Below are 12,625 nucleotides of genomic sequence, written 5' to 3'. Positions count from 1 at the left end.
AAACGGAATCTGGCATATAAATTGTATCGCTCAATCATTATTATGTTTTAAGTTCAAAACCACTTAGCAAAGTTTAAAGTCCCCATCATCTGTACAGGCCCTTAAATGTGGAAATTACCCTTAACGAGACAAATTGCTAATAATCTCCGCTCAAGTATAATTAATTAAGATGAATGTTTGTCCTTTAATTAAATCGTTTCAAGCGTGAGTTGAGATTGGCAGCGATTTTTTTATCAACATGTGCGTAGGACGTCTCCGGCTTTTAAATGTTATGCTATTAATATTTTCGGTCGTGAAGGTAAGATTTACTTTGCTTTTGTGTTAGGGTGTAAGGACGTAGTTATGAATCATAACCAATGATAGGAATGATATATCTATTACTTATAATAAAACGTTAACTAGACGATTTTTATCATTTTTATGTCTATCTGTAAATTGTAAAGGTATTCGAACTTGAACGCAACTTAGCACACTTGTGTGCTAAGTTGCGCTGCATTGCGTATCCCTTAAGGTATATGTTAACTTAATAATATTATGTTTGTTATTAATATTAATAAATAAGTTAACATAATATGGGATAGATTTCATTCTTAAAAACTATAGGTAGGTATCTTTCGGCATAGGAAATGATAATTTTTGTCGATGTTACTCCATACTTTGTCAAATCATAGTCGATTTTGAAAATTTTTTTTGAAAGTCAGGTGTTCAGTTAATTTTAAAAATTCCGTTGATAAGTACCTACGTACCTACTCATAGCCTACGTTACTTTCCAGATCTTTAATTAATAAGACGAAAAAATTCTCCGTTGTAGTGTAACTGAAAGACAAACGAACAAACAAACACAGTTTTACATTTACAATAAATACCTAATATTATCCCAACCTAATTTACATTTTATAGGCAATTTATCCCAAAATAACATGTTTCTTGTGGGGCTTTTTTTTTTTACAGAATGGATCTTCAGACGCACAAATTGATAATCTTCTTCAACTGCTATCAAATGTCAATGTGGAACCACCTTACATAGCAATACTCTATCCTAAAGGGAAAAATATAAAGGAAAATAATTATCTTAAACTTGAAGAAGATCTTGCTAACGATATGGCTCCAGATATTGACTCTTTGGAACCACCACATGATCAGAAAGCATATTTGCTGTACCATGCGTTAAGGGTGACAATTGTTATTTTTTATTTGGTTGACGTATCTGATTTTCCGTAAAGGAAAAAGGAAAAACGGAACCCTTATAGGATCACTTTGTTGTCTCTCTGTCTGTCAAGAAACCTATAGGGTACTTTCCGTTCACCTAAAATCACGATGGCAGGAAGGTAGGTCTTATAGCAGACATCAGGGGAAAATTCTGAAAACCGTGAATTTGTGGTTACATCACAAGAAAAAAATTAAAATGTGTTCATGAACAAATATTGCTATTTTCAACTTTCAAAGTAAGATTACTAATACCAAGTGGAGCATCATTACGATTATACGAATGTAGTACGGAACCCTCAGTGCGCGAGTCTGGATTCGCACTTGGCCGGTTTTTTCAATAAGAATACCGAGCAAACGAGCAGGTGGGTCACCTGATGTTAATGTGATTACCGCCGCCCATGAACATTTGCATTACCATAGGAACCGCCAATGCGTTGCCGGCCTTTTAGGAATTTGTTAGTTCGCCCCTTGAATGTTGTATACAAGAGTAGGTAAGTATAATAATATTTAGATTAAGTATTAAGTATTTCCAGTTTACATAAATAAGAATAGCGAGTTCATAATGTATGTCCTGTTATATATTTCAAAGGTTAGCTTATGCTCGCGACTTCGTTCGCGTGGACTACACAAACTTCAAATCCCTAGTTCACCCCCTTAAGGGTTAAATTTTCAAAAATCCTTTCTTAGCGGATGCCTCCGTTATAATAGCTATCTGCGTGCCAAATTTCAGCCCGATCCGTCCAGTAGTTTGGTCAGTCAGTCAGTCACCTATTCCTTTTTTATATTTAGACTACCGAAGAGCGAGAGCACTTAGACGCGGAAGCTGCTATGAAATTCGAGCAGACCAAAGACATACTCCGTCAAGCCTTGCGGAAGAGATGTAACCAACTGAACTCATGCTATCGAGAATGTCCTAAGCCTAAGAAATCGCATGTAAAGTGCACTATACAATGTCAAGAAACGTATGACAATTACGATGTATGCCAGGAGGAGGAGAAAAATATATGTAAGAGACCAAAATGTGGTAGAACAATGCCACCTAAATGGTTGCATCGTAAGCATTAATAAGAAGTAAAACTGGGTTTAGATAGCAATCGTCTTTTATTTTATGAACCATCTTTAATCTATCTATTTGTATTATTTCGTACAAGTATGGTGAAAAAAAAGCTGTGATAGCATAGTGGTTAGGACGTTCGCCTTCTAATCGGAGGTCGGGGGTTCGATCCCGGGCACGCACCTCTAACTTTTCGGAGCTATAAAAACATGTCGCTAGCTTTGAACTCTGAAAACCTTTTTTTAGTTTTTTTCGGCAGTCGTGACTAGTTGCAGTACAGAATTGAATCATAAATTCAAGTTAGGTAGTACCTTGAATAGAAATAGTGAGTGCTCCAGTGCAAGACTCTCGTAAAAATATTGTCAACGAAATTTTTTCGCAAATCTCATTCTATCCTCTTGACATGCTCCCGTTCACTAAAGCAACACGTCTAAAGGCAGACAAAGCGTCGCCTAAAAGCATAACGTTAAATGCAAAAAAACCATCTGAAATTTCATGCGGAGGTAGAATAAAAATAAAATGATTTGACAAATTATCCTAGCACTTGGCGACATTTTTTGAAGCGCGTCAGACACAATTAAAACGCGTTGCAAGCACGTTGTAAGTAATCCAGCATGTTTAACTTTGCTTACACTCGATGTGTATGCAATACAGCAATACAGCGATGTTGATGTGCGTTGACTGTGCGTGAAAACATCATGAACACAGGTAAAAGAAGTTACTTCTGTAATCTGTGACGATGAGCAAAAGAAACATAGAAGTATTAACTCCCCAACTCGATGCCTTGAGTTTAAAGTTCTGAGTTCTGACCAGTCAAAAACAAAATATACATAAAATACCTGCTTAGTTGGTTACTTGACTATCACATCGCTTTCTATTATTTTTGTGCATATAAAATTCAAAGCCATGGTAATATAGATTACAGAACACAGCACTTGAAACTTTGTCATCACGCGTCGCCTAAAGAATAAAAAGAAAGACAAGATGCCATGTTGTTACCAAATCAATCAGGGTGCAACTATTTTTGACGAAAACATAAGGAATAGTATATTATTTTGATGACTGAATTTGTGGAGGACTTAATTCCAGAGGTCGTTAATCAGGGGGCACGGTAGTGCCCCCGCCAAGACGAGCCAAACTAAAGGACGGGGCACTACGTACCTTTTCTCGAAGCGTTTCGGCTTCGGCAGCTTCGGTCTGGATGACGCTATTATATTTTTTAATTATTTATCATCAATAATTCACGCTATCGTTGGAATCATCCATTTGTTTTTTTTTTTGACCAAGTGGTCCATTACTTTGGCAAATAGCATAGCTGGCTATATCTTCTCCCTCTCGAATGAAAGAACAGCATCCTTGTTGGCTTCACCCTGATCGTCGAAGCGTGCTCTCGAGAAGCCAGTCGCTTTTCAGACTTCGATAAAATATTTTAAGACACTCAAAGCACACCGCGATGCAGGAATATCTCAGGAATGCCTTGGAAAACTGATTTCAGGTGTAGGGTAGCCATTTTATATGAGGAAATTCTCAGAACACTTTCATGCAACACCCTCTACTATCTATACAGGGTGTAACCAGAACGCTAGCAAAAATGAAGAAAGGTGATAGTACTGCAGTCCCGCGCATTGCTGGAACAAGCTCCAGGTCAAATCCACGCTCTTTCTAGGGTTCCGTACCTCAAAAGGAAAAACGGAACCCATATGGGATCACTTTGTTGTCTGTCTGTCTGTCTATCAAGAAACCTATAGGGTACTTCCCGTTGACCTAGAATCATGAAATTTGGCAGGAAGGTAGGTCCTTTAGCAGACATGAGGGGAAAATTCCGAAAACTGTGAATGTGTGGTTACATCACAAGCAAAAAAATTCAAATGTGTTCATGAACAAATATTACTATTTTCAACTTTCAAAGTAAGATTACTATACCAAGTGGGGTATCATACGAAAGGGATTTACTTATACCTTCTAAAACAGATTTTTATTTATTTTTAGGCGTTTTTGATTTATAGTGCAAAATGTCGATAAAATACGATTGTAGTACGAAACCCTGAGTGCGCGAGTCTGACTCGGACTTGGCCGGTTTTTTTTTCATTTCCATAATATTCGATTGTGTAATATGCTTTTTCAGGAGCATAATTTTAATAGATTTTGACCTCATTTCGATGTTAATGAGACATGGTTCCAGCACAATAGCAATTTGCGGGACTTATATACCTACAAAATATTAAATACCTATACCTACGAAAAGTAAACCGAATACGAAAATAAATTTAATTAGCAAAATCTGAGCAAAAGATATTAATATCGACATAAAAGTAAACCTCTTAATCAGGAAATAATTAATCCATCTGATTAAAATTATTGAAGCGAAAATTTGCTGAAATACGTTTCAACCAAAAATAATATTATTCTCGGAAAAGACGCCGCGGAAATCGTACAAAAATGGCGTCCTCTAAAACTTTTTTGGAAATATCGATCTTTGTTACATTACTGGTTGTAGTAAGTAAAAAAAAATTTTTTTATTCAATTAAACTTTCACAAGTACTTTTGAATAGTCACATGTACAGATTGACGTGATTTTTGCATTGTTAGAGTTAAACACTTGGAGAGTGACATAGGCTACATTTTTATCCTGGGAAATCAAAGAGTTCCCACGGGATTTTTAAAAACCTAAATCCACGCTTACGAAGTCGCGGCTATCAACTAGTGAATAATAATAAAAAAAACTTTTAAACTACTTAGCAGAATTTATTTACTTACCAGACACAATTTGGAGATCATAACTTCCCAAATTTCCCCGGCCGGGAATTGAACTCAGGACCACAGCGCTTACAACTACGTCATGGAGGTGGTCAAAACCTTTTAAACTAAGATCGCCGGCTTATCGGTGTTTTATAGGATATACGAGTATTTCGGAGAGTGTGCTTAGGAACTTTCCGATCTTGTCCCCCCTTCACCATTTTACCATGGAACTGCAAGACGTCCCATCAAACGTATCCCATCTTAGGCCTCATCATCACTTTCCATCAGGTGTGATTGTGGTCAAGCGTTTGCCTATAGTGAATAATAAAAAAAACTCTTTAACTAGCAAAATTTATTTACAGGCACAGCAAAACACCGAGGCAACCAAACGGGACTCTTCAAACCTCCTATCCTTACTGAGTAACAGATTGCATCAACATAAGCAACCGCTCATCATTGTCCTTGACAAAAACTCTGCAGTCAAGAACAGAGCTCAGGTGGACCAGGTGTTATCATCAGATACCAGTGATGAAGCTGTCTATCTGGTGCATCATTTGTTGGGACATGACCAGGTATATTTATTCCTCATCTCAAATTTTAGAGCCTCAATAGCTCAACCGGTGTAGGAGTGGACTGAAAACCGAAAGGTCGACGGTTCAAACCCCGCCTATTGCACTATTGTCGTACCTACTCCTAGCACAAGCCTGACGCTTAATTGGAGAGGAAAGGGGAATATTAGTCATTTAACGTGGCTAATATTCTTTAAAAAAAAAACCTTAGTATCTAAGAGGTGGCGCTGATTTATTTGGTTTCTAAACCGTGAAAAATTTTGTTCGCTTGACCATATCTTGTCATTTATATCAATGGTTCCAGCATTAAAAGTTATGGTGGAATAAAGAAATTCACATAGGTTTTTTGCGCATGTAAAACAGAAATACAGGTAAGGAAATAGAAAATGCAAACTTGCAATTTATTCCGTTAATTTATACTCCGCTTTACCATCTCTTCAAAAGTGAGAGCTCCGACTGATTACTGAACTCTATTTGAAATTGGTTTTAATTGCGAAGGCCATACTCCACGGATGTTGATTTCAGCAATACTTTCACTAACGACTACTAAAACCCATTTTTTTTAGAACACGAAAATTTTCATGTGCAAGTAAAAGTTTAGTTTGCAAAACGAATTAAAAAACCCATTTAAGCGCCAATGTAAGGCCAATGTTTTTTTTAAAATGGCAATCGGGGAAGGAACCTAACGCAGGTGAATGACGTGCGGGTGTGCGGGGCGTCCCCCCGCCTCATACCCCGATTGCCATCTTACCCTGTCGCGGCCTATAGAACCTAGATGTTTATATGAAAACTAACAATGCCCGGCATGCGTATAGAAATACGACTCATGAGTCACGCAGCACCATTGTACCTTCCCGCAAGCGCTGACAATAACAGTACTAAGTTTAAACTCTTTCGGATAAACGATGCGCAAAAATATAGGTACAGTACGCGGCCGAAAGTAATGTACATTGGCCTTCAGAATGACATTTCGGCTTTGTAAAGCGTTGTCTCTGTCACTCATACCTATATTTGTCGGTCTCAAGAACAGAGAGTGTGCTCTACAAATTTGCTATCTCCTTCTGAAGATCGATGTACATTACTTTCAGCCTCATACTGTACCTACCTACTCTGAATTTTTTTTTAATATTCATTCCAAAGAATAAAGCAGTCCAGCACCATGTACAGTACAAAAAGAGTACAGAAAAACCATATCAGCGAGATGAGAAGAAGAGGCAGCGGTTCATATTTCAAGGAGTCAAAGGAGAAGGAAGAGGTCTGCAGGAAGAAGATAAAATGGTGCTACGATCACCCATTGTGAAGCAACTGTTGAGAATGTCCAATAGGTAAGGCCGCTAACTATATGGGCCTCATAAGAAAGCTCAGAGTCACTCAGCGGGCGATGGAGGGAGTTATGCTTGGAGTTTCTCTACGTGATCAAATAAGAAATGAGGAGGTCCGTAGCCTACAGACCTACGATTACCCTAGTTCTCCTACGGTACATAGGAGAACTAGGGTAATCGTAACCAACCTAGCAGCAGGTAGCCTATATTACTCAGGAATACATTTGATAACATAAGGATCCGAGACATGGTCGCTAACTATGGGCCTCATAAGAAAGCTCAGAGTCACTCAGCGGGCAATGGAGGGAGTAATGCTTGGAGTTTCTCTACGTGATCAAATCAGAAATGAGGAGATCCGTAGGAGAACTAGAGTAACCGACATAGCTCAACGCGTTGCGAAGCTGAAATCGCAATGGGCAATGGCACATAGTTCAGAAAACCGATAGACGTTGGTGTCTCAAGGTGCTGGAAACAGGCCACTGAGCAAGGTGAGAGCTCGTAAGGTTGGCGCATTTTCAATAAAGTCTATACGTATCGTTACCAGATGAAATGGCAGACGATTTCGTTGGTGCTGTGAGCTCATAACCGAAGAGGATTTAGAAGAAGAGGCTTAGTTAACACCCTACCGGCAAAGCCGTGCAGCTAAGCGATTTAGCGTTCTGGTACGATGCTGTGTAGAAACCAAAGGGGCGTGGGTTTAGTAAAAACTGCCATACACCTTCCACGTTAGCCCGCTTCCATCTTAGACTGCATCATCACTTACCACCAGGTGAGATTGCGGTCAAGGGCTAACTTGTATCTGAATATTTAAAAAAAAAGGTTCCGTACTACAGTCGTATTTTTTCGACGTTTTACACGATAATTCAAAAACTGTGGTGCTTAAAAATAAGTGAAATCTGTTTTAGAATGCACAGGTGAAGCCCTTTCATAATTATGATACCCCACTTGATATACATACCTAGTTATCTTATCTCTATCTTCGAAAATTGAAAATACTAATTTTTACACACTGGCAATTTTTTTAACCGCCATCAGCATAAGCACTAAAAAACCCAGCGGTACCGTCCGCGTCAAGTATAAGGTGTCTCAGGATACCGGATATCGGATGCGACTGAGACGTTGAGGTACGGAGCCCTAAAAATTAAGAGGATTTAAGGATCTAGGTATGAAAATAATACTTTTTTCCTCATTAACAGCTTACGATGCGCCGCCAGAAACGAATGCCAAGAAAAATGCAACAACCAAGGCAACAACCACGGCAACTACAAAGGCAACAACAAAGGCAACAACAAATTCAATATTGTTAAAGAAATCAAATGTCAATTTCAATGTAATGCTAAATATGACTGTGACGAGGAGGAAGAAAGAAGTAAGGAAGTAAGTGAAGAAGAGAAGGATGAGTGTGAAAATGGCAAAGATGACTCCTGTGCTGGGTCTGAGGAAATGAATATTAGTACCAAAGGTATAAAAGTTGAATTTGGTCAACTAAGAAGTTGATTTACCGATACTAAATAAATGTAATCAGTTATTGTTGTTTTTTTTTAAAGAATACTAGCTCATGCTCGCGACTTCGTCCGTGTGGACTACACAAATTTTAAACCTCTGTTTCACCCCCTTAGGGGTTGAATTTTCAAAATCCTTTCTTAGCGGATGCCTACGCCATAATAGCTATCTGCATGCCAAATTTCAGCCCGATCCGTCCAGTAGTTTACGTTAACGGGACTCTTCAAACCACCTATCCTTACTGAGTAACAGATTGCATCAACATAAGCAACCGCTCATCATTGTCCTTGACAAAAACTCTGCAGTCAAGAACAGAGCTCAGGTGGACCAGGTGTTATCATCAGATACCAGTGATGAAGCTGTCTATCTGGTGCATCATTTGTTGGGACATGACCAGGTATATTTATTCCTCATCTCAAATTTTAGAGCCTCAATAGCTCAACCGGTGTAGGAGTGGACTGAAAACCGAAAGGTCGACGGTTCAAACCCCGCCTATTGCACTATTGTCGTACCTACTCCTAGCACAAGCCTGACGCTTAATTGGAGAGGAAAGGGGAATATTAGTCATTTAACGTGGCTAATATTCTTTAAAAAAAAAACCTTAGTATCTAAGAGGTGGCGCTGATTTATTTGGTTTCTAAACCGTGAAAAATTTTGTTCGCTTGACCATATCTTGTCATTTATATCAATGGTTCCAGCATTAAAAGTTATGGTGGAATAAAGAAATTCACATAGGTTTTTTGCGCATGTAAAACAGAAATACAGGTACGGAAATAGAAAATGCAAACTTGCAATTTATTCCGTTAATTTATACTCCGCTTTACCGTCTCTTCAAAAGTGAGAGCTCCGACTGATTACTGAACTCTATTTGAAATTGGTTTTAATTGCGAAGGCCATACTCCACGGATGTTGATTTCAGCAATACTTTCACTAACGACTACTAAAACCCATTTTTTTTAGAACACGAAAATTTTCATGTGCAAGTAAAAGTTTAGTTTGCAAAACGAATTAAAAAACCCATTTAAGCGCCAATGTAAGGCCAATGTTTTTTTTTAAAATGGCAATCGGGGAAGGAACCTAACGCAGGTGAATGACGTGCGGGTGTGCGGGGCGTCCCCCCGCCTCATACCCCGATTGCCATCTTACCCTGTCGCGGCCTATAGAACCTAGATGTTTATATGAAAACTAACAATGCCCGGCATGCGTATAGAAATACGACTCATGAGTCACGCAGCACCATTGTACCTTCCCGCAAGCGCTGACAATAACAGTACTAAGTTTAAACTCTTTCGGATAAACGATGCGCAAAAATATAGGTACAGTACGCGGCCGAAAGTAATGTACATTGGCCTTCAGAATGACATTTCGGCTTTGTAAAGCGTTGTCTCTGTCACTCATACCTATATTTGTCGGTCTCAAGAACAGAGAGTGTGCTCTACAAATTTGCTATCTCCTTCTGAAGATCGATGTACATTACTTTCAGCCTCATACTGTACCTACCTACTCTGAATTTTTTTTTAATATTCATTCCAAAGAATAAAGCAGTCCAGCACCATGTACAGTACAAAAAGAGTACAAAAAAACCATATCAGCGAGATGAGAAGAAGAGGCAGCGGTTCATATTTCAAGGAGTCAAAGGAGAAGGAAGAGGTCTGCAGGAAGAAGATAAAATGGTGCTACGATCACCCATTGTGAAGCAACTGTTGAGAATGTCCAATAGGTAAGGCCGCTAACTATATGGGCCTCATAAGAAAGCTCAGAGTCACTCAGCGGGCGATGGAGGGAGTTATGCTTGGAGTTTCTCTACGTGATCAAATAAGAAATGAGGAGGTCCGTAGCCTACAGACCTACGATTACCCTAGTTCTCCTACGGTACGTAGGAGAACTAGGGTAATCGTAACCAACCTAGCAGCAGGTAGCCTATATTACTCAGGAATACATTTGATAACATAAGGATCCGAGACATGGTCGCTAACTATGGGCCTCATAAGAAAGCTCAGAGTCACTCAGCGGGCAATGGAGGGAGTAATGCTTGGAGTTTCTCTACGTGATCAAATCAGAAATGAGGAGATCCGTAGGAGAACTAGAGTAACCGACGTAGCTCAACGGGTTGCGAAGCTGAAATCGCAATGGGCAATGGCACATAGTTCAGAAAACCGATAGACGTTGGTGTCTCAAGGTGCTGGAAACAGGCCACTGAGCAAGGTGAGAGCTCGTAAGGTTGGCGCATTTTCAATAAAGTCTATACGTATCGTTGCCAGATGAAATGGCAGACGATTTCGTTGGTGCTGTGAGCTCATAACCGAAGAGGATTTAGAAGAAGAGGCTTAGTTAACACCCTACCGGCAAAGCCGTGCAGCTAAGCGATTTAGCGTTCTGGTACGATGCTGTGTAGAAACCAAAGGGGCGTGGGTTTAGTAAAAACTGCCATACACCTTCCACGTTAGCCCGCTTCCATCTTAGACTGCATCATCACTTACCACCAGGTGAGATTGCGGTCAAGGGCTAACTTGTATCTGAATATTTAAAAAAAAAAGGTTCCGTACTACAGTCGTATTTTTTCGACGTTTTACACGATAATTCAAAAACTGTGGTGCTTAAAAATAAGTGAAATCTGTTTTAGAATGCACAGGTGAAGCCCTTTCATAATTATGATACCCCACTTGATATACATACCTAGTTATCTTATCTCTATCTTCGAAAATTGAAAATACTAATTTTTACTCACTGGCAATTTTTTTAACCGCCATCAGCATAAGCACTAAAAAACCCAGCGGTACCGTCCGCGTCAAGTATAAGGTGTCTCAGGATACCGGATATCGGATGCGACTGAGACGTTGAGGTACGGAGCCCTAAAAATTAAGAGGATTTAAGGATCTAGGTATGAAAATAATACTTTTTTCCTCATTAACAGCTTACGATGCGCCGCCAGAAACGAATGCCAAGAAAAATGCAACAACCAAGGCAACAACCACGGCAACTACAAAGGCAACAACAAAGGCAACAACAAATTCAATATTGTTAAAGAAATCAAATGTCAATTTCAATGTAATGCTAAATATGACTGTGACGAGGAGGAAGAAAGAAGTAAGGAAGTAAGTGAAGAAGAGAAGGATGAGTGTGAAAATGGCAAAGATGACTCCTGTGCTGGGTCTGAGGAAATGAATATTAGTACCAAAGGTATAAAAGTTGAATTTGGTCAACTAAGAAGTTGATTTACCGATACTAAATAAATGTAATCAGTTATTGTTGTTTTTTTTTAAAGAATACTAGCTCATGCTCGCGACTTCGTCCGTGTGGACTACACAAATTTTAAACCTCTGTTTCACCCCCTTAGGGGTTGAATTTTCAAAATCCTTTCTTAGCGGATGCCTACGCCATAATAGCTATCTGCATGCCAAATTTCAGCCCGATCCGTCCAGTAGTTTGAGCTGTGCGTTGATAGATCAGTCAGTCGGTCAGTCAGTCACCTTTTCCTTTTATATATGTAAGATTAGCTATCAATATGACTAATAGTCCCCTTTCCCCTTCAACTAAGCGTAAAGCTTGTGCTAGGTGTAGGTACGACCAGGAGGCAGGGGTACCAGCCAGGTAACCTCCCCGTGTGCCTGAGTGTTGCGGATCCCTTTCGGGAAGAGCAGCGCTTGGGCCAGTATACCCTGGTAACATGGTTAAAAAATTCTCTTCATGGGATATTGTTGACCATGGCTAATTGACCTGCCAGGGAGGGCATGTTGTTCGCACGTTTCTCTGAGTGTCCCGAGCAGAGGGCGCAATAGATGCACCCATGGGGCACAGCCCCCGAAGCGGAGGGTATATGGCTGTGATGAGTGGTTGGTGACGAGTGTTTCATCATCTATCAATGATGTTGGAAATCAAATGTCAATTTCGATAAGTCCCGCAAATTGCTAAAGCGCGTGGCCGCCATTTTAGTGACGTCAGCAACTGAAGTTTCGAGCTGATGGTATATTTTTAATGAGACATGGTTCCAGCGCAACAGCAATTTGTGGGACTTATAACGCTAAATATGACTGTCACAACGGAAAGAAGGAAGAAAAAAGTAAGGAAGTGGTATTTCGCAGAAGCACCTATCACTTCAACGCAACGTCCCCATAGTGAATGAGGTTGGAACGTATGTGTGGAGAGTCTGTTTTGATCGGTTCCACACTATCGATGTTTGGTGGTTGTTGGAGTGTTGGGCGAAGCTGTCTAGAGCCGGCATATCAGTC

At 39.7% G+C, this 12,625-nt stretch overlaps 3 protein-coding genes across 3 annotated transcripts; all 3 read left to right on the top strand.

The window, feature by feature from the left end:
• The first annotated feature begins 205 nt into the window (after positions 1–205).
• On the top strand, positions 206–2,274 carry LOC117993798 (uncharacterized). Its single transcript, XM_034981662.2, has 3 exons — positions 206–298; positions 952–1,173; positions 1,999–2,274. Exons 1-3 carry the CDS (start codon positions 239–241, stop codon positions 2,272–2,274), a joined length of 558 nt encoding a protein of 185 aa, XP_034837553.1. The 5' UTR covers positions 206–238.
• Positions 2,275–4,574: 2,300 nt separating this feature from the next.
• LOC117993791 (uncharacterized) lies at positions 4,575–8,390 on the top strand. The gene is made up of 4 exons (XM_069507331.1): positions 4,575–4,759; positions 5,365–5,574; positions 6,712–6,896; positions 8,090–8,390. The coding sequence occupies exons 1-4, from the start codon at positions 4,703–4,705 to the stop codon at positions 8,388–8,390; spliced, it is 753 nt and encodes a 250-aa protein (XP_069363432.1). The 5' UTR covers positions 4,575–4,702.
• Positions 8,391–8,610: 220 nt separating this feature from the next.
• On the top strand, positions 8,611–11,611 carry LOC117993773 (uncharacterized; the record flags this gene model as incomplete). The annotated part of the gene is made up of 3 exons (XM_069507330.1): positions 8,611–8,793; positions 9,932–10,116; positions 11,311–11,611. Coding segments are annotated over 3 exons (669 nt in total), but the record flags the coding sequence as incomplete, so codon positions are not given.
• Positions 11,612–12,625: the final 1,014 nt, after the last annotated feature.

This window comes from Maniola hyperantus, chromosome 25 (genome assembly GCF_902806685.2).
Source record: "Maniola hyperantus chromosome 25, iAphHyp1.2, whole genome shotgun sequence".
NCBI classification, from domain to species: Eukaryota; Metazoa; Arthropoda; class Insecta; order Lepidoptera; family Nymphalidae; genus Maniola; species Maniola hyperantus.
The sequence above is the reverse complement of the archived record's forward strand: the minus strand, read 5'-3'. Positions and strand labels throughout refer to the sequence as shown.

Coding starts and splice junctions, on each gene's coding strand:
- LOC117993798 (XM_034981662.2), top strand. CDS start 239: ATGTGCGTAGGACGTCTCCGGCTTTTAAATGTTATGCTATTAATATTT. Junction 299..951: donor TAATATTTTCGGTCGTGAAG/GTAAGATTTACT, acceptor TTTTTTTTACAG/AATGGATCTTCAGACGCACA. Junction 1,174..1,998: donor TGCTGTACCATGCGTTAAGG/GTGACAATTGTT, acceptor TTTTATATTTAG/ACTACCGAAGAGCGAGAGCA.
- LOC117993791 (XM_069507331.1), top strand. CDS start 4,703: ATGGCGTCCTCTAAAACTTTTTTGGAAATATCGATCTTTGTTACATTA. Junction 5,575..6,711: donor ATTTGTTGGGACATGACCAG/GTATATTTATTC, acceptor TTCATTCCAAAG/AATAAAGCAGTCCAGCACCA. Junction 6,897..8,089: donor CTGTTGAGAATGTCCAATAG/GTAAGGCCGCTA, acceptor CCTCATTAACAG/CTTACGATGCGCCGCCAGAA.